The sequence below is a fragment of the Canis aureus genome, chromosome 32 (assembly GCF_053574225.1).
Source record: "Canis aureus isolate CA01 chromosome 32, VMU_Caureus_v.1.0, whole genome shotgun sequence".
Taxonomy (NCBI): domain Eukaryota; kingdom Metazoa; phylum Chordata; class Mammalia; order Carnivora; family Canidae; genus Canis; species Canis aureus.
In genome coordinates, this window is record NC_135642.1 from 15,213,558 (window position 1) to 15,235,053 (window position 21,496).

At 42.0% G+C, this 21,496-nt stretch overlaps 2 protein-coding genes across 4 annotated transcripts in view; one reads left to right on the forward strand and one right to left on the reverse strand.

Annotated features, from left to right (window-relative positions):
- Positions 1–15,892, reverse strand: CATSPER2 (cation channel sperm associated 2). 3 transcript variants are annotated; one of them, XM_077880892.1, is made up of 13 exons: positions 15,769–15,892; positions 14,728–14,874; positions 14,027–14,200; positions 13,768–13,836; positions 7,986–8,158; positions 7,327–7,482; positions 6,926–7,050; positions 5,300–5,478; positions 4,986–5,085; positions 4,627–4,683; positions 1,877–2,097; positions 1,357–1,524; positions 1–138 (listed from the first exon to the last, which is right to left on the reverse strand). In XM_077880892.1, exons 2-13 carry the CDS (start codon positions 14,870–14,872, stop codon positions 107–109), a joined length of 1,599 nt encoding a protein of 532 aa, XP_077737018.1. In that variant the 5' UTR covers positions 14,873–14,874; positions 15,769–15,892; the 3' UTR covers positions 1–106. The 3 variants fall into 3 exon arrangements, with proteins under 3 accessions (XP_077737018.1, XP_077737017.1, XP_077737019.1); XM_077880891.1 differs by lacking the exon at positions 15,769–15,892 and adding an exon at positions 15,353–15,634; XM_077880893.1 differs by lacking the exons at positions 13,768–13,836; positions 14,027–14,200; positions 15,769–15,892 and adding an exon at positions 15,353–15,634.
- Positions 15,871–21,496, forward strand: part of PDIA3 (protein disulfide isomerase family A member 3) — a 25,376-nt gene continuing 19,750 nt past the window's right edge. The window contains exon 1 of the mRNA XM_077880890.1: positions 15,871–16,149. Within this exon, the coding sequence (XP_077737016.1) occupies positions 15,983–16,149 (167 nt within the window). The 5' untranslated portion in view covers positions 15,871–15,982. The remainder of the gene's footprint in view (positions 16,150–21,496) is intronic.

Below are 21,496 nucleotides of genomic sequence, written 5' to 3' on the forward strand. Positions count from 1 at the left end.
TGATTATCAAAAGTATTTATTAGACATTTATACTTTGAATTCTCCATTTCCAACTATTCCTTTCATTAATTTTTGCCAAAGAAATTGAAGCCATCCATCGTCAGCTTTACTTGTCTTCAAAGTTCATCAGCGCCTGCACTGTAAAGAAATGGGAAGCTAAGAATATTCAGGACATACAAATGTTTGAAGATCTGGCTTTTCTGGGTTCTAGGTTCCCACACAAATTTTTACTAACCTTTACTTTCAGTAAGCCCTCTAAATTAACCCAGATTAAAGAAGCTCCCTTGCTCCTTCTTTCACCCTCTTTCTACCCAGAGAACAAGTGGGAAGACAGGGCTGAGGACAACTGGAAAGAGCAGGATTAACCTTAGGCAACATTTTGAAGTAGGCAAAACCTGTCTGTGACATTCTGCTCTAAATTTTGTGTTCCACTGTTAATAATTCCTCTGATTGCCCTCCTGAGCCTACACATTCCTTTCCCCTCGTTGTTTTCACAGTGAGCTGATTTCAATTAGGTATGAGGAAACAACACTAATCCCTATTAAATTATAAAAAATCAGGACACCTGGGTGGTTCAGCAGTTTAGCACCTGCCTTCAGCTCAGGGCATGATGCTGGAGTCTCGGGATCGAGTCCCACACTAGGGCTCCTGCATGGAGCCTGCTTCTCCCTCTGCCTATGTCTCTGTCTCTCTGTGTGTCTCTCATGAATAAATGAATAAGATCTTTTAAAAAATTATAAAAAATGGCCCCTGTTCCAGTTTTTGTATTTTTAGAGGGAGAATTTATTAACCCAAATTCATCTCCAAGTGGTAAAATTTCAAAAAAAAAGAGAAATTTAGGGGAAATAATTTTGGGCAGGTAGTTTTCCACTTAAATTAACTCTACTATTTAAATAATGTACATTCTCTCTGCCTAGGCTACCACTAGAAGGGGCTGAAAGGAAGAAAGGGCTATAATTCATAAATTTCTTTGGGGGCTGGGAGCAGTGAGCATTTAAGAGCTCTCTGCTCACTATATAATCCCCATTGCTATTCAACTTGAGGCTGAGGCTTGAGCCTCATCTGCAATTGGACACTTTCTTCTTGGAAAACAAGCTCTCAGACCTCTTAGGATTTAGATTTTCCCTACTGGAAAAGCAAAGCTGTCAGGTTCTCTCTAGATTATAAGAAATCAGGACTTTAAAATGTAACATAAAAAACCAAAGAATTACCTTTTTAAATGTGAGGTGGAAATTCAGAGGCTGAAATGCCAAAATAGTGGATACTCCCCTCCTTCTCCCCAGTTATATATGCAATTCCAATATGCTACTCCAAAGTACTTAGGCCTTGGTTCTCATGACTGCCTTAAATCCATACCTGCAAACTCCTGCAACTGCTTACGCTCCTCTAGGTTATACTGAAGCTTTTCTAGCAACTCAAAATATCGGAAGAGTGAATCTCTAGGCCAAACAACTTGATCATCCTGATCCATTTGCATTAGTCCAGGCAGATTCTGGTGTACGTGAGTCTCCCAGTCCAACTGACCTAAAGGGAGGAATGCTTCTTAAAAACATGTCTAGACCTGTGGAAGCTGGACAGAGCTAATAGATCCTATCGTGTGTGGAGAAAGCAGGGATGAAAGAGTAAACAGGAATCAGGGAGGGAAAAGGGTACATCACCAAGAGACCACTTTTTACAATAAGTAAAGACAACCACACTTACCCAAAGTGAAGCAGAAGTACAAGGGAATTGAAAGAAAGCACAAAGTAAGCAATTAAGACCAGAAAATCATACTGGAGGAGAAAACTGGAAGTAGATAATAGTGGGAGAGCTCCTATTAAGATTGGGATGTCTCTCCTGGAGGAGTCCTAATTCAAATGAAAGAAACTCTGCTTACCAATGGGGTCTACATATCTGGAGTCAGAAGAAGAGGAATAGGATGAAGATGAGAAGTAAGAAGAGTGAGAGGAGGGGGAAGAGGAGGACTTTTTCATTTTTGACAAGGACGCTTTTGTTTTTGACACAGGTGCTCTTGAACCCTCTTCATCAGCATTGTGTTTAGACTCTTCTTCAAAAGCTTTTGATAAGTCCACAGATTCCCTTTGTTGATTGGCATTTCTATAAGTGAAAGGAGAAATTTTATTGCTTCAAATACATTAATGAGATAGGGCTAGTTCTTTCATTATGCAGGCCCTGGCCCTTGCCATCCCCTAAAACTGGGACTTAAGGTAATGAGGGCCAAACTACTCCCAAAATTTGAGCTTTTAAGCACTTTCAACTTCAATGATCTCATGTGGTATATCCCTAATAGTACCCCTCACCACATAGCTTCCATGTTCCGTTTTACTCAGGCTTCAACATTTCACACTCTACCTTATTTTGCTAAGTTTTAGCTCTTCACTCTATAGCTCTATGCCTATTATACCATAACTACAGTTTCACTCCTTCAATTCTATCTCTTGAGAGGCCACAAGGCTCAGTTCATGACCTTTTTATCTTCCCCATCTATAGTCACTCCTTCGGTGATCTTTTCTCCTGAGTTTAAATGTCTTCTAAACGTAAATTTAAACCTCTAGCCTAGATTTCACTCCTCAATCCAGACTTGCATATACAACTTTTACTCACATATCACCACTTGAATGTCCAATAGATATCTCAAATTTAACCCAAATCAAATTCTGCCCATCAAACCTCTTCCACTCAGCCTTCCCCATCTTAGCTAACCCATCCTTTCAGCTACTCTGGCCAAAACTTCAGAGACATACTCAACTCTTCTCTTATACTCCAACCAATTCACCAAGAAAACCTACTGATTCTACCTTAAAAAACATCTTTTCTCACTGGTGCCACTCTGGTCTGAGCCTCTTGCCTCTTGTCTGGATAGCTTTAGCCTTCAACTCATATCTCTGCTTTTTCCCTTGTTCTACAATGCATCATCAACAAGGCAACCAGAATAATCCTTAAATGTAAGTCATTTCATGTCACTGCTCTACTCTGATCTCCATTTCACTCAGAGTAAAAGCTTAAGTCCCTACAGTGGCCTTCACAGCCCTACAGGATCAGGTCCTCATTATCTCTCTGACCTCATTTTCTATCACTTTTCCCCACTGATCACCCTGCTCTAGTCACAGTGGTTTCTTTGCTGTTTATCAAACTCAGGAATGCTTCTGGCTTAGGGTCTTTTACTAGCTGTTCCCTCTGCCCATAATACTCTTTCCGTAGATATCTAATGCAGTAATCCCCTTATTTCCTCCAAGTCTTCGTTCAAATGTTACCTTTTCAATGAGGCCATCCAGACTACCTTGTTTAAAATGTATAACTCATCTGAAATTCCTACTCTATATTCCAAACCTCATTTTTTAAAAAGATTTTATTTATTCATGAGAGACACACATAGAGAGAGGTAGAGACATAGGCAGAGGGAGAAGCAGGCTCCATGCAGGGAGCCCTATGTGGGACTCGATCCCAGAACTCCAGGATCATGCCATGGGCTGAAGGCAGATGCTTAACCACTGAGCCACCCAGGCTTCCCTATTCCAAACCTTTTTAACCTATTCTACTTTTTTTCATAATGCTCACCATGTTTTAATACATTAATTTACTTATTTTATATATTGTTTATTGTCTCTTTCCCCCTGCTGATATGTAAGCTCCATGAGAACAGGCATTATTGTCTCTTTTGTTCACTGATATAGCCCAACACCTAATGAGTATTCAATATTTATTTCTTGGGGTACCTGACTGGCTCAGTCAGTAGAGATTTGACTCTTGATCTCGGGGGGTCATGGGTTCAAGCCCCAAGTTGGGTACAGAGTTTGCTTAATAAAAAAAAAAGTATATATAGTAATAATAATTATTTTTTAAGCAGGATCCATGCCCAATGTAGAGCTCGAACTAATGACCCCATGATCAAGAGTCGCATGCTCTACCAATGGAGCCAGCCAGGTGCCCCTAAATAATTATTTCTCAGTGGATGAATGAATTTCTTATTTCTTCTTCTGCTCTCTTGTTCACTGCTGAACACTCAAGGTCTAGAATGACATCTGCTTCATAGAAAGTACTTGTATTAGTTACCTAAGGCTGCTGTAACAAACTACCACAAACTTGGTAACTTGAAATATCAGAAACTTATTCTCTCACAATTCTGGAAGCCAGAAATCTGAAATTCAGGTGTCAACAGGGCCATACTTTCTCTGGAGGCTCTAAGGGAGAAGATTCTTTGCTCCCTCTAGCTTCTGGCAATTGCCTAGCATTCATTGGCTTCCTTTGGCTTGTGGTTGCATCATTGCAATTTCTATGTCCAGCTTCACGTCTCTTTCTTCTCTTCTCTATGTCTTCTCCTCTTCTATCTCTTATAAGAGCCTTTGTCGCTGCATTTAGAACCTCCCTGGATAATCCAGGATGATTGCATCTCAAGATCCTTAATTTAATTGCATCTGCAAAGACCCCTTTTCCAAATAAAGTCATTTTCACAGGTTCCAGGGGATTAGGTAGGACATGGACATTTCTTTTGGGGGGGTCACAATTCAACCCCCTACAATAAATAGTTATTGAATAAATGGATTATCTATCAAAATCAATCTTCATCTTTGGTTTTCTACCCTCTCCTCCTTCATGTGTGTCCATATCAATTCACCAATTCCTAACCTGGCATCCACTTTGCTAAGGCTTGACCTCATTGCCTCAGGGGACAGGTTTTGTCTTCTGCAAAGCAAAAAAAACACAGAAGAGAGTTACATTGATGCAGAAATGTGGTAAGGAAAAAAGAAAAGAATTCAGATCATAACGTGAAGAAAACTGAGGAGAACACATTGCAGTAAAAGGTGAAAAAGAGTGAGGAAGACCTAATGGTGGATAAAGAATCAGGCAATTGGGGAATTCTAACCTTTGGCAAATCTTCTGTGGAAGGGAACGGGAAAATGGGGTCAAGGCCAAGGGGTAGAAACAGGGAATGAGGTTGGGATACCCTTCAGAACTAAACTTGGGTTTGAAAATGGGGCAGAGACCTCTGGATAATCTGCCGCTTGAATATGTCGGCTTTATGCTGAACCTCCAGATGTGTCATCTCCTCATTCAGCTCATTCCTGATATTCTGGAAGTTAGTAACTGCCCCAGAGGGCCATTAGGAGTTGGGAGATGGTGGTGACTAGACCTGGGAAGAGGGCTTGGGTGGGGAGAAACCAAGTGAAATATCCATTCCAGGCCCCAAGCTTTCCTGCTACCTCAAATTCTCTCTATACATCATCTACCAATCCTAGCTTTCACCTTAATTTCTTCCCAGCCACCCCTCACAACCAAGCTTCACCTCTTTCGTGCTTACCCATCATGGCTACTATAATATTTCGAAAGATAATGGAACCAAGTAACAACCAAAGGATGACATAGATGCTGCTGAAGGCACGGCTGACTTCAGGCACCTTCCAGGTATCCTGAAGCAGTGCATACCAATGGTCCATGGTGAAGAGGATGAACACTGTCACCAGAGAATTCAGCAGGTCCCTAAATAAAAAGGATATGTGGGTACAGACAGAACAGAGATCTAAATCTTTCAGAAACAGTACTTTCTTACTCTTAAAGCCACATAAGAACATTTCTTTGTAGTTTGCTCTGACTTTGGTTTCTTTTCTATCAATTTTTTTTTTCTATCAATTTTTTAGTTAAGCATTCTTCAGTTTAGGTTTTTTTTTTTTTAGGTTTTCCTTTATCATGAATAATCCATAAATCTCTCATTCTTCCATTAGTGCCCGGAACATAGTAGGTGCTCAATAAGCAGTACTGGCTGAATTTTTAAAAATTGAATGAATCACCAACTATGTATCTTTTTTGTAAGTTCACTCTTCACTGTTCTATGGATTCACTGAACAGGAGATCACTTAAAAAATTAACAAACATCATTCCTATTTAGTTCCCTGGTATGAAGTGATTCTTAAGTAAATAAGATATAAACACGTGATCCCAAATAATGAATATGTCACCAAAGATCTCATCTAAATGAAGGTATCTAAATTTTCCTTCTTTCCTTCCTAGTCCTCCATATACAATTTGCTGAAAATATCAGGGCCTGAATAGGATGAATATTTAGGACTTTCCTAACTCAAAACTCTTACGAAGCTACCTGTTAGTCTGAGACCTAAGAGGTGCTGACAAGATTGGATTCCAGTTCACAAATAACATTATCTCATCTAAATCCAATTGACTTTCTACTAGCAATCAGTTTTCTCTAGACAAAGATCTCATCAGGATTTTATTTTTCAATGAGTCTAGGTATGTGCAAGTGTAACCTCCACACATAGACTTTGGGGTAAAACCAGTGACCTGTTTGAGAGTCATAGTAACAAGTGTTTTTTTTTTTTTTCTTTATTTATTTATGATAGTCACACACAGAGAGAGAGAGAGGCAGAGACACAGGCAGAGGGAGAAGCAGGCTCCATGCACCGGGAGCCTGACGTGGGATTCGATCCCGGGTCTCCAGGATCGCGCCCTGGGCCAAAGGCAGGCGCCAAACCGCTGCGCCACCCAGGGATCCCCATAGTAACAAGTGTTGATCACTTACATTGTGTCAAAACCTGTGCTAAGTGCAAAAATGCATTACTTTTATTCTTACACTCTTATGAGATAGTGCTACTATATTTCCAGTTCTCAAAAGAAGTAACTGAGGCATAGAAACCAAAGCTTAATCACTGGGGTATACTGCTATTTAAAGATGGTTGATGAGGGGTTGTTTAAATTTCAAAACCCAAGGCAAACCTGGGACTAGCCACACTATTCTCAAAATCAGAGCTAATATCACTCACTATTCCTTTGCTTTCTCTTTCTTTCTCCTTATTGTGTTCTCTTCCAGTTTCTTACAATAGACTATACTTTTTGTATTACTTACTTTGGACTAGCTTCCCAGTTTCTTGCCCAACTCTCTCCCTCCACCCATGATTCCCCCGGTCCTGCCTACGAGAAGAACATGTGGTACTCCAGGTCCTGGCGAGTTGAACGGGTGTAATCCTCAAAGAAGTAGACACCAGTCACAGCAAAAATGTAGAAGAAGATGAGCAGCAACATCAAGAGGAAGGTCATGCTCTAGAGGCCATGACCTCAAGTTAGAGCTGGGCCAGATTAGGCTGATTCTACCTATAGCAGAGTCAAGCCCAACCTGGCAATCCCCCACCAAAACCCTTACTTCCACTCCCGAGCCCAATTATCTCTAGACCATAGCAGCTTCCCCCATCCCTTTCTCATCCAATGACATTTCATAGGGTCCCTTGTTGCCTTCTTTGACCCACCCAGACTTGTTTTATGTTAAATTCCCATGTTTATTACCCTGCCCAGTTGGTTTAGCTGCAATAATCAAATCACCTTGAGAGCCCTCATGAGGGCCAAAATAATGACTCGAATTTGACGGAATCGTGCAAAGAGTTTGAGAGATCTTAGCACCCGGCAGATCCTCAGCAACTGGAGCCACACAGACTGGCCTGTTACCCCTACCAGTACCACAACTTCAGGAAGCAGGGACTGTGGGAAACACACAAATTATGAGTAAAATATACCCAAAGCACCCATGCACAGTTACCCCTTCTTTATCTCATCTTCCTCATAGTTTGTTGGGTATTATTCCTAGAATAGCATTCTCTGAGGACTATTTCCAATTGAGCCTTCCTATACTGAGTTACTTAAACTCTGTATTTCAATTTGCTCAAACATAAAATGGGGATAAACATAGTGCTCATCTCATTGGGTTGTTGTGGAGCTCAAATGAGAAAATACATGTGAAACACTTAGAAGAGTGCCTGGCACTTAGTAAGTGCCTAGTAACTGGTGGATTGTTGGGGTTAATGTTGTGGTTGCATTCAGTCTTGCTCCTACTACCAACAACTCCTACAACGACTGCTCTTAGTTTTAGAAAAAACATCAAGATAATGAAGTTCTTGTGATCTAATTAAATTTTCTTGTCATTATGATTCACCTAGGCTCATTCTTCAGCCCACTAAACTAATCCTCAGGATATCTATCCTTACCGATACTGTGACAACAAAATCAAAGACATTCCAGGCATTCTTCCAGAAGAGGAAAAAGCTGGATATCCACATAAGAAGGATCTCTAAGATGAAAATAAGCAAGATGAACCAAGCTGCCACCTCCAGTGTCAGTTTCAGTGACCACAGTTTGGTATTTGAGGATTCAAGCAGTTCTGTGAAAGTAGAGCAAAGAATGAATAAAGGTTAAGGAATTGGGAAACTGAATGATATAAAATGATCAGAAGCTATTATAAACCACAGCTGTGCCTGCGGCTATTCCATTTTTCTTTGTTTCTCTTCTTAACATTGATATTTTTTCCAACCTGTGGAATACAGGGGAGGACGGAGTTGACCATGAAAAATAGCAACAACTTGTCTCCTGCTGGTATCAAAATGCCTAACAGCTGCAAGTCACTGTCTTCCCATTCTGGGGCCACACAGCCATGAAGGGATTGCTCTCTTCACTACCACTGATGCTGTCTGTTGTACTGGTACTCCAGTCCCAAACTTCACAGAGAAGCATAGGCCTTGAGAATAGAATGACAATATAGGCCATGATATGTAAAGTGCTTGATAAGGGAACTAGAAACAAGAAGTCAGAATTATGAGACACACTGGGTTATAATAAAATTATTTGGTTTAGTTTTGTTTTAAGATTTTATTTACTTATTCATAGAGACGCAGAGAGAGGCAGAGACACAGGCAGAGGGAGAAGCAGGCACCATGCAGAGAGCCTGACGTGGGACTCAGGACTCGATCCAGGGTCTCCAAGATCATGCCCTGGGCCGTAGGCGGCGCTAAACCGCTGCGCCACCGGGGCTGCCCTGTCTGTTAGTTTTTAAAACTTTCCCATTTTTCTCTAAAACTCATTTTGTCCTGCAAAGCAAATTAAATCCTATACGTTCTCTCTAAAACCCTATTATTTGCTAATTGGTATTCCTCAACTTACTGCCTTCATCTTTCAACTCTCTTCATTTCTTTTATGCATTTAATGGATGTATACCATGCTGTAGAAAAAAACCCCGCTAAAATCAAAATAGGCTTAGAAGCTAAATAATAATTTAATATGTTTCCCTTTGAAACACAACAATCTGAGAGCCTCTAAACGCACTATGACTGATATCCTCGGCAGTTAATGGAGATTGGAAGGACATACTCAATCACTCTGAACGACATAAACTACTATTGATTTTGACACTTAAACAGTTTGAAATTGTAATTGTTTTTTGGCTGGTTATATCCATAATATTAAATTTAAAAATATAATATGAAAAAATAAAGAAAAACAAATAATATATAAAATATATTTGATCCCCACATCAAACAACATATAATGTAATTTAAAAATTCATTTGTGGATAAATCATGTATTTTTTTTAATGATGAGAGGGAGAAAAGAAGATTTGGCTCATTATATGCACAATGAAGTAAGGAACACTAATGCTATATAAAGTTTTTGATCAGATGAATGCAATTTATAGAATCTGATGAAGATCATCTTGAGATAAACTTGCAGAAATATTCTTATATATAGCACATCAAGATATCTCTAGAACCTCAAAATCAATGTAAAAAAATTAGTGATGTTATACATAATTTTTTTTTAAATAAGGACTATTCACACTTGCAATGTGTTATTTTCAGAAAACGGATTGCAAATGAGTCAAATCTTCTTTCTTTTCTTCCTCTCATCATTTGGAAACAAAATGTAAAAACTATAAAAGTAAGCCAAATTGATGTTTAAAATGAAAAGTAGAATTACCAATATCATTTGTTAATACCTTCACACATAAATTTCCACCTACATCTTAACATACATATTTAACATATAATACATAATGTTGTAAACCAGAAATTAATGTTATGTCAATTATATCTCAATTTTAAAGAACAAAAAATCATATTAAAACCATATAATATAGGAACACCTGGGTGGCTCAGCAGTTGAGCATCTGCCTTTGGCATAGGATGTGATCCTGGGTCTGCGATCGAGGCCCACATTAGGCTCCCTGCATGGAGCCTGCTTCCCCCTCTGCCTATGTCTCTGCCTCTCTCTCTCTCTCTGTGTATCTCTCATGAATAAATAAAATATTTAAAAAAATATATAATACATAAAGCACACATATTTGATCCCTGAGCTAAACAATATATGATGACCTTTAAAAATTCATTTGTGGGGATGCTGAGTGGCTCAGTGGTTGAGCATCTGCCTTCGGCTCAGGGTGTGATCCTGGAATCCTGGGATTGAGTCCCACATTGGGCTCCCTGCATGGAGCCTGTTTCTCCCTCTGCCTATGTCTCTCTCCCTGTGTCTCTCATGAATAAATAAAATCTTTAAAATAAATAAATAAAAATAAAAATTAATTTGTGGGCAAATCATATATTTACTTTAAAAACACCATGGGGGATCCCTGGGTGGCTCAGCGGTTTGGTGCCTGCCTTCGGCCCAAGGCATGATCCTGGAGACCTGGGATGGAGTCCCACATGGGGCTTCCTGCATGGAGCCTGCTTCTCCTCTGCCTGTGTCTCTGCCTCTATGTGTGTGTGTGTGTGTGTGTGTCTCATGAATAAATAAAAGCTTTAAAAAATCATGAATCACTTAAAAATGGCATAAGTAAAAATGTGCTAACATAATTTTTAAAATTATATTATACACATTAAAATACAATATTTAAAAACATGCTAGTCTAAAATATTACTTTACTTCAACTTGTTTCTTTACATCATCATAAAAGTAGTGGAATGATTAAACTCTTAAGGGGGTTTTCAAGTTTATATAGCTGTATTATTATGAAACAAAATCATAAGACAAAAAAGACTGGGGATGGGGCACCTGGGTGGCTCAGTTGGTTAAGCTCCTGACTCTTGATTTTGGCTCAGGTCATGATCTCAGGGTCATAAGATGGAGCCCAGTGTCAGGTCCTGAGCTGGGCTTGGAGCCTGCTTAAGATTCTCTCTCCCTTTCTCCCTTTGTCACCTCCTGCCTCCTGCCTCCTGGGAATGCACACTTTCTCTAAAAGAAAAAAAAAAAAAAAAGACTAGGGAGCTTTGATCTAGAGAACTGTTCATTAATTACTATCCCCCCCCCCTATCTATAACACTGTGATCTGGAAAATTGTTTTTAAAAGCCTAAACATTTTTTTTTTAAGATTTTCTTTATTTATTCATGAGAGACACAGAAAGAGAGGCAGAGACTTAGGCACAGGGAGAAGCAGGATCCCATCCCTGTGGGGAGCCTGATATGGGACGCGATCCCAAGATCCTGGGATCACGACATGAGCCAAAGGCAGACTCTCAACCATTGAGCCACCCAGGTGCCCCAAAAGCCTAAACAGTCTTAATGTTTATCACATGAATTAGACTGTTCAAAGAAATCTGTTAGTCCCAAATTCTTTCCCTTTACAAAATCCTCCCACCTTTTTACCATGAGAATATACTTAATAAGATATAATTTTCCTGAACTTGCCAGATAATTTCCACTCAAGCAATATACCTGTTCTGTGGCACAGTGATCATGTTTCATATCCAACTGTTTTACCAACTAGAATGGTTAGTGCTATTGTATTATGGTTTGTCCTTACATCCAGGAAATCCTGTATATTTATTGCTGTTTACTTTATTCCAAGGCTTAAGACTATATCCCTAACCTCACAAGGCAAATACATGCCAACTATCATACAAGAAATAGGAAATTTGGGTGACTTGGTTCAAAATCCTCACAACAATGGGAAGAAAATAAAATACTTCAGGGTACAGAGGCACCTGAGTGGTTTAGTTGGTTAAGCATCTCTTTTTTTTTAAAGATTTTATTTATTCATGAGAGACAGAGAGAGACGCAGAGATATAGGCAGAGGGAGAAGCAGGCTCCATGTGGGGAGTCCCATGTGAGACTCAATCCCAGGATTCTGGGATCACACCCTGAGTCAAAGGCAGACACTCAACTACTGAGCCACCCAGGTGCCCTAAGCATCTGACTCTTGATCAGGTCACGATCTCAAGGTTTTGAGATCGAGCCCCGCACCCAAGCTGCAAGTCAGGCTCCACACTGGGCATGGAGCCTGCTTAAGATTCTCTCTCTCCTGGAGCACCTGGGTGGCTAGTGGTTGAGGGTCTGCCTTCGACTCAGGTCATGATCCTGCCTCTGTCTCTTCCTCTGTATGTCTCTCATGAGTAAATAAAATCTTAAAAAAACAATTATCTCCCTTTCCCTCCATCTCCTTCCCCCCCCCACACACACTCTCTCTCTCTCTCTCAAAAAATAAATACTTCAAAATATATAGTATACGTAAGTACGTCAACAATATCAAGTATGGTTATATATTTAAATATCTTAGGCCCTATTGCATTAAAAGACTTATTTTTTTAAAAGATTTTATTTATTCATGAGAGAGAGAGAGAGAGAGAGAGAGATAGGCAGAGACAGAAGCAGGCTCCCTCAGGCAGAGGGAGAAGCAGGCTCCGTGTAGGGAGCCCCATGTGGGACTCAATCCCAGGTCTCCAGGATCATGCCCCCCGATTAAAGGCGGCGCTAAACCCCTGAGCCACCCGGGCTGCCCTAAAAGACTATTTTATTTTATTTTATTTTTATAATTTTTATTTATTTATGATAGTCAGAGAGAGAGAGAGAGAGAGAGAGAGAGAGAGGCAGAGACACAGGCAGAGGGAGAAGCAGGCTCCATGCACCGGGAGCCCGATGTGGGACTCGATCCCGGGTCTCCAGGATCACGCCCTGGGCCAAAGGCAGGCGCCAAACCGCTGCGCCACCCAGGGATCCCCAAAAGACTATTTTAAAGTGGGAAAATTCCCCAAAACAGATGAAACAAGGAAGTGAGTACTTCTACTGTCCTCTTCACCATTTCTAAGCAGTTTGAGATGATAATCAAATGAGCTCACTGATTTTCCAGATGTTCTTTTGCTTTTAATACATTTCATGTAATTTAAGAATTATTTTATTTTTTTAAAGACTTTATTAATTTATAGAGACACACAGAGAGAGAGGCAGAGACACAAGCAGGCTCCATGCAGGGACCCTGACGTGGGACTCGACCCGGGGTCTCCAGGATCACGCCCTGGGCCGCAGGCGGCACCAAACCGCTGTGCCACCAGAGCTGCCCTAGGAATGATTTTAGAATCTTTTACTCTTTAAGTCATTTTTTGGCTCATCTACTATTTTGTATATAACTTTACATACTTTGTGAGCTTTCTTATTTGTACTTAATCTTTAATATACTTGTAAAAAATGTAAATGTTGCATCATTCACTGATAGGCACCAAAATCGCGAATACAAAAGGCTAATTTAAACAACTATTAAACTGACACAAGAAATATAACTGGTCTTCACATCTTCCATTTCCTGTGAGTCTATTATACTCTAAGACACTTAGAGTACTAAGTGTCTATAAGTACTACTTTATATCTACCATACTCTTGAGAGCCCTCCAAATGTTTCCAGGTCTTAGCAGTTGCACAAATCCTACTCCAGGAGACCTAATATAATTGTCCCTATCACAATTCAAGTAACATTCAGGGATGCCTGGATAGCTCAGTGGTTGAACGTCTGTCTTTGGCTCAGGTCATGATCCTGGGGTCCTGTCACCAAGTTCCGCATCATGCTCCTCACAGAGAGCCTGCTACTCCCTCTGCCTATGTCTCTGCCTGTCTCTCTGTGTCTCACATGAATAAATAAAATCTTAAAAAAATAACATTCAAGAAAAGAAATGGCCAATTTATAGGAAAAATGACCCCTAGTCACTTCCTTTTTCATTCAATGTCAGTTCTCACCTATTTCAACCATCAGTACAATCGTATTCAAAAAGATGAGAAAGATGATGAAGTTTGTGAAGAGAGGACCTGTTTTCTCTTAAGGAAACATACGGAGTGGAGTTGTTTCTTATACAGGTGAAATAATAAAGGCAAGAATAGAACCAGCAAGGATGAGAAAAAAAGTGGTTTGGAAGAGGGGAAATAAGTCATCAGGCAGAGGATGAAGCAAGAGAAACAGGAAAGGCATGGGATAAAAATGAGCGGCATGAAAGGATACACTCAAGGACCCATCCAGCCCACAAAGAAAGGGGTGGCCTCTGACTATAGCGCACTCGAAGCCTGCTCATCAGTCTCTGGGCACGTGTAATTCGTTCTACGTGTCGAGGCTTTATGGAGAAGCGCACAAGCTGGTGTTGATCTCCCAACATAAGCTTCTTCTGGCCAGAAGGATCTACACCAAAAATTAAAAGAGGACAGTGGAGATACCACACACACACACAAAAAGAAAAAGTCTCTAGGGAATATGAAGAACAGGCAGCCAGGGGCAGGGGTACTGGTTACATAATGGGTTCCCTAGTGCAAAATTTGCCTTGCTGTTCTTTCTCACAGCAATTGACATTAGTTTGGAATAAGAGCTAATATATCACTTATGACCAACACTGTCAACACCCAAGAATAAAGGCAGCAGTTTCAACTCTGAAAGTTTTCAGTGTCTTTCGTAGAAACTTTCAACTCAGCCAGGACTAGGAGTTATCCTAGGCCAAAAAGTGAGCGGCTTTTACTTGGGTTCTTCTATCTCCTGGGTTCAAAGAGCTTTATTTACAAAGTCTTATCAGGTTTGATATCATTTACAAACTTAGCAACCAAGCCAATCTTCCCTGAATTTTTCACCCTTAAAATAGTTTCTCTGCTTTCTACTCTTTGGAGGGTGCAGAGAAGAATCTTAAATTTATGCTAGTTAAGAAACAGGCTGCTGACCAACTATCTCTCGGATAGTGTGTCTTGGCACAGCTTGGCTCAAGCCTTGCAGATGCTCGATGAGAGAGAAAGTATCAATGAGACGTGAACGAATGGCATCAGCTCGGGGCAGTTGCACGTGTCCTGTTGGGTGACTGGTGGCCATGTCTGTTAAAATAATGGGAAAACCAAGTGTCATTTCATTCTTGGAGTGCACCAAAGATTGGAAGTTTACTTCCCCTTCTCCTACCCTCTTTGCCCTTAAGAAGTCAAACGCATTTTTTACCAAGACTCGAGGTGTTGTTTTTTTTTGTTTGTTTTTTGTTGAGAAACAAAAGGAGCTAAGAGTCGTAAAAGAGACATTGCTTAGTAGACTAAGTGACCAGGCACCTTCACGTGTATGACAGCATTTCTAATTAAAAGTAGCAGCCACAAGGCAGGAGTCCCTGGGCTGGACAAAAAGCCACACCTGGACCTGAGGTAATCAGGCAACGCAACGAGGAGGGGCAGTGGGAGGGCTTCGGGCTGCGTCGGAAAGACCAACCAAGAGGAATTGGACAAATGCAGCAGCCTGACATTTTGAAAACGTGTCCCGTCCCAACTGCGTCCCTCGGCTGCAGGCTCCACTCGCGCTTCTGGGCCTCACCTCAGCCCAAGCTCTGTTCCGCCCACTCAGCCCCGACTTCGCTTCTCCGCCTCCGACTCTGGCGACCCCCGAACGCAGCTCTCCCCACGGAAGACGAGCTCAGAGCGGACCCCCAGCTCGGCTCCACCTCAGTCCACCTCAGAGCGGGCCCCCAGCTCGGCTCCACCTCAGTCCACCTCAGAGCCGGCTCCCAGCTCGGCTCCACCTCAGTCCACCTCACTTGCTCCCTGGGTTCCGGCTCGCCGCGGGCCCGGCCCGGCCCCAGCCCGGCCCCAGCCCGGCCCCAGCCCCAGCCCCAGCCCCAGCCCCAGGCCCAGCCCCAGGCCCAGCCCCAGGCCCGGGACCCCCTCCCGACCGGCTCGCCCGGGCGCCCGCCGCTTCGGCCCCGCCCCACGCCCCGGCCACTCGGCGGTTACCAGCTGGGCCCGCCCGCCCGACGCAGGCGCCTCGCAGCCAATCGGCGGCTGCCACACTGCGGCCCGAGCCGGGCTGGGGGGTTGGGACCTCCGGCTGCAGGTCCGCCTGGGCCAGACGCGCGAGCGCAGGCTCAGGGTGCGTGGTCGCGGCCGGCCTTCGCAGTCCCCGCCGAGCCCCGACCCTCCCGGCCGCCCCCAGCCTCACCTCGTAGCCATGCGCCCCCGCTGCCGAGCGCTGCTCCCGGGCGTGGCGCTGCTTTTCGCCGCGGCCGGTCTCGCCTCTGCCTCCGACGTGCTGGAACTCACTGACGACAACTTCGAGAGTCGCATCTCCGACACGGGCTCTGCGGGCCTCATGCTCGTCGAGTTCTTCGCTCCCTGGTGAGGCCCCTGAGCCGGGGCACGGGAGGGAAGGCGGGAGGGCTGCGCCGGGGGCCAAGGCGCGGGAACGGTTGGGCCTACGCGGCGCCGGCGCCCTGCACCATTCCAGCAGGCCCCGCTGCAGCCGGCAGATTTCCCACCCCCGGGGGGCCGAGCTGCCTCACGGAGAGCGGAGAAGTCGGTGCTCATGGCCTAGGAGCGAGGCCCGGGAAGAACCCCCGAAGGCCCGGCTCGCGCAGGGCCCCAGCCTTACCCAGTACTCTTGCGGCACTTCCTATTTGCAGAGGGTTTAACCACCCCCTACCCCGCTCAGATCCGTATCATTACAGTTTCTGGCCGAGTCAGTGTTAATGCTCTCCGTCCTACAAACGAGGCATCCCAAGGCCTCATATTGGAAACGAACGTTTCACCACCAAGCGCACAGGCCCTGGCCCCCCAGAGTACTTCCTTTCTTCTTGCCCCACGCCCCGCAGCCCTTGGTTTCTAGCCAAGGTCACTCAGTGGCTGCGGAATGGTCATAAGTGCTTTATTGAGGCAGGCAATTATTTTTGTCCCATCGCATGCTGCACACTTTCTCCACTAAGCTGATCACATTTCAGCACCAGCAGAATCCCGTCAAAAAGAGTAGGTGAAACGAGTAATTCCGTCAGAATCCGTCTAAAATGTCAGTTTTAATTAGGGTTTCAGAAGAATGCCCAAAAAGACTCCAGGGAGAAATAGTCCACTTCAGAGTGAACAAGAGTGTCAATTCCTTAGGACAACAACTAACTCAAAAAGTTGAGGGTGAGAGGAGAAAGCAAATAGGATATTTGGCTCAGTAGACCTGAATGGGTTTTTTTGTTTTTGTTTTTAAAACTCCCACATCTTTACCACAGAGAGCCATGATTATTTTAAGGCTTGGGATGGCTGAATATATTCATGCTAATTACAGTACTTAATTTTTTTTCCTCCTGCCACAATACCTTTCATTAAAAAACGATTTGTATTCAAAAGTATCAGTAAAACAAAGTCGGTATGTAACTTTTGCTTGCTTCTGACTCTAGTCTTCACTCAGCAAGGGCTCAGCAGACTTGCTGGGGGTAATACTAGAAGTCCAGTAATGAAAACCACCTGAACCAGAAAGATGTGTTAAGAGGCAAGAAATTTTGTTTACAGCTTGTGACAGATTTTGTGTGCAGGGCATTCCTGTGGCCAACTGGTAGTACCGATTACATATCATAGGTGGTCTTTCATTATACATCTCCAGAAGTCACATTCTCCCTTAGAAACTCTTCTTAATCATATATATGACGTTGCTGTTAACTTTGAAGGGGTATAACTGTACTTAGAGTGGCTGCAAGGGGTTGTATCAAAACTGAATGGTGCTTCTGTGACTACAGGGGTCAACATAAAGCGAATTCCTGGAGACTAATGGGCTATTAGACCATTAGTTTAAAGCAGATTAAAACAATTTTTTAAAATATTTTTTTTTATTCATGAGAGGCACAGAGAGGCAGAGACCTATCAGAGAGAGAAGCCGACTCCCTATGGGGAGCCTGATTGGGAACTCAATCCCAAGACCGTGGGATCATGATCTGAGCCAAAGGCAGAGGCTCAACCACTGAGCCACCCAGGTGCCCCAGATTTTTAAATGTTTTTGATTGAAAGTGTTCTTTCCTACTTTAAATTGTTGCATGTGCTTCCCTAAAAACTGCATATCCCGTCATGCACTAAACTATCCCCAAAATTGGGTGGGTCCCTGCTGTGGTGTCTGTTTTTAATTGGTCTAGAAGGTAAGATCATCCAGCACAATGCCGGCAAGCAGGATCAGTTTTCTGAGTGACTAATTTGGAATCAAGGAAGTCTCCTATTGATAATGTCCTTATTTCTTCACATTCAACTATTTTTATTAATACTTCAGCTAGAAATGTTTTTTGACTGCTGTAATCCTTTGTACAGATCAGAACTAGCTCACAAGTTAGGTAGGAATGGCTAAAGAATCCTAATGAAAGTAAATTAACCTATTTTGAGCAAGTTCTTCATCTCATTTCTTTTTGGATATTTTTTGCACTTTGATTTCATAATGAAAGTGAAAGATTTCTTTGCAGCTGTCTTTGTAGACTCATATTTCCATTATGGAGTTAATCATCTATGTAATTGGGGATCCCAGGGTGGCTTAGCGGTTTAGCGCCAGCCTTCAGCCCAGGGAGTGATCCTGGAGTCCCGGGATCGAGTCCCACATCGGGCTTCTTGCATGGAGCCTGCTACTCCCTCTGCCTGTGTCTCTGCCTCTCTCTCTATGTGTCTCTCTTGAATAAATAACTTAAATCTTTTTTTTTAAATCATCTATGTAATTTGTAAGAATGGGAGTATCTGAATTTCTCTGGGGGAATAAATAGCACTATTTAAATGTGATAATATCTGAAAATTTATTGATCAGTACTAAAGTTTTAAGTCTACAACATCTACTTATGTTGTAGGTTTGTGCTCTACCCTCTAAGACAGTAGTATTAAAATAATATGTGATACACAATACTTCTGGAGTATATATTAGAAAAAGAATGTGTGGCTAGTATAAAATGGAATATTTCTTTTTATACATGCTGATTCCTTTACTTGGAATTCCTGATGTTTCCTCCCACCCCAAATTGACCTTTTCAACAAGATTGAGCTCAAAAGTTACTTCTTCCTTGGACACCTAACTGGTTGTTCCCATCTCTCTATTGGGACCTAATAATATGGTCTGTCACCCCTGCCAGACTGGTGTTCTATAGGGAAAGGACTACATCAGTTTTTCTGTCAGAGACATTCATCACATGAAGTAATAATTTTTGAGTGAAGATATGTTGGGATTCATTATTAACTGTTAGGTGCCATCCTTGAAGGTGATGGGATTGTGTTTTAAAACTATCTAGGACTGGGCAGCCCGGGTGGCTCAGCAGTTTAGCGCCAGCCTTCAGCCCAGGGAGTGATCCTGGAGTCCCGGGATCGAGTCCCATGTTGGGCTCCCTGCATGGAGCCTGCTTCTCCCTCTGCCTGTGTCTCTGCCTCTCTCTCTCTCTCTCTCTCATGAATAAATAAAATCTTAAAAAAAAATAAATAAAAATAAATAAATAAAACTATCTAGGACCGAGTGAAAGAAGTAGTGATTAATCTTGATGTTCACTTTCAAATTCCACCTGAGTTCATTCCTGGTGAATTTGAAGAAGGTAGTCTCCTCCAGTCTCTTTGGAACTCATGAAACAGGTCCTTCCTTTGAGCATTTGATAACCTTATGAATGCAGCAAATGCTTAGGACAGTGGTTTTCAGTTCCAGCTTTGTTACTTACATACATCCCTTACACCCCTGGTTCCTGGAAGAATTGCTCAGTTAAGTCCCAGGGTGGGGCCCAAACATACACTTTTTTTTTTTCTAATGCTCCTTCCACTGATATTTTTTGTATGCATCTGAGTTGACACCTGCTAATTATTGGTCTGGTCTAATTATTTTATACTATTTTTTGTCTTCAAATGTTTTGAGATGGTTGAGGTGAAGCTATTCTTAAATCTATTGCCTCAGTCTTCTTGATAATTACATATTCAACAGAAATCTCTCTTCTGTTTCCTTTTTATTCTCATTTTTGTCACTCTGGTCCAAGTTTCATTTCTGTCACTCTGGTCCAAGTTTTCATTATCTGCTGTGTGAAATATATTATCTTCTAGGTGGCTTTTATTTTTATCTCTACTTTCCCTCTTTTATATATATTGCTGACTGATGTAGTCTTTTTTTTTTTTTAAGATTTTATTTATTTATTCGTGAGAGACACACACAGAGAGAGAGAGGCAGGCTCCATGCAGGGAGCCCGACGTGGGACTCGATCCCGGGCTCCTAGGATCACGCCCTGGGCTGAAGGCAGCGCTAAACTGCTGAGCCACCCGGGCTGCCCTGTTGTAGTCTTAATACACATAACACATTTGTTTTAACAACAAAAGAAGCCCTCCATAGTTCTCCAAATGTATCATTTTCACTAGTAATTTTACCTTTGCTCTACTATTCCCCTTACTTCAAATACCCCGGAACAGGTCCTGGCTGAAGCCTTAAATCCTTAAAGGCCTAGATCCAATTCTTATCCTCTGTAATGTGTGTGTGTGTGTGTGTGTGTGTGTGTGTGTGTTTTAAGATTTTATTTATTTATTCATCAGAGACACAGAGGCAGAGACATAGGCAGAGGGAGAAGCAGGCTCCCTGTGGGGAACCTGATGTAGGATTTGATCCCAGGACCCCTGGATCTCAAACCTGAGCCAGAGGCAGACACTTAACCACTGAGCCACTCAGGTGTCCCAACATTTATTTTTAATCTTTGATTCCTTATTATGTTGCCCAAAGCCTGAATTTCTCAGATAAATTGGTTATTTTATTAAATCAGTTAGGATTTGGGTGCTTTTGTTGCAACCCAAGTACACGAATTTTTTATTTATTTTGCAATATAAAAGGAATACAGAGAATGTAATGAATAATACCATATTCCATACACATGTAAGATATCACATTGTGAGAAGAATCCTTATTTTATGTCTCACAAAAAAGGAAATGCTACCATTGAAACTATGACACGATTGCAGGGCACATGACAATATCAGATATGGTAAAATGTGCATCCATGATAATACAGTGTAGGGAATACCATTTATTCACCACCCAGTTAAAAAATTAAAGCTGGAACAGTTGAAGCCTATACATCCCTTCCTCATCTTATGTACCCCCCCCCCCCCCATCTTGGATGTGGTATTTATCATTTGATCCTTTTATACTTTTAGTAAATACATATGTGACACTAAGCAACATCTAATATTACAGTCTTTTCTATAAATCACCATTCTTTCATTTAAGCTTTGCTTTCTAATGGTCTCTCTAATGATTATTTTTTTTAAATGTTTATTTTTTTTTTAAGATTTTATTTGTTTATTCATGAGAGACACAGAGAGAGAGAGAGAAGCAGAGATACAGGCAGAGGGAGAAGCAGGCTCCATGCAGAGAGCCTGATGCGGGACTCGATCCCGGGTCTCCAGGATCACACCCTGGGCCAAAGGCAGGCGCTAAACCGCTGAGCCACCCAGCGATCTTCTAATGACTATTTTTTAATAGAACTCCTAAAGACCTTGAAGAATATAGTCTTTGTTTTAAACAAGTTTTAGGGACAAAATGTTTCCAAGTTACTTGTCTATCACTTAATAAGATAAATTTTGAGACTATTGGCTATGAAATAAATAAGGTTAAGTTTCTTCCGTGTTTCCTTCTGTTTTCTAATTCTATTTTTGTTGTCTGTGGGGAGGTTACAGAACTACTTTACCTTCTCAAAGTGGTTCCTCTGCAACCCATTGGGTTTTG

Coding starts and splice junctions, on each gene's coding strand:
- CATSPER2 (XM_077880892.1), bottom strand. CDS start 14,872: ATGGCCACCAGTCACCCAACAGGACACGTGCAACTGCCCCGAGCTGAT. Junction 13,837..14,026: donor GGCTGGATGGGTCCTTGAGT/GTATCCTTTCAT, acceptor AAGAGAAAACAG/GTCCTCTCTTCACAAACTTC. Junction 7,483..7,985: donor ATTTTGTTGTCACAGTATCG/GTAAGGATAGAT, acceptor TGTTTCCCACAG/TCCCTGCTTCCTGAAGTTGT.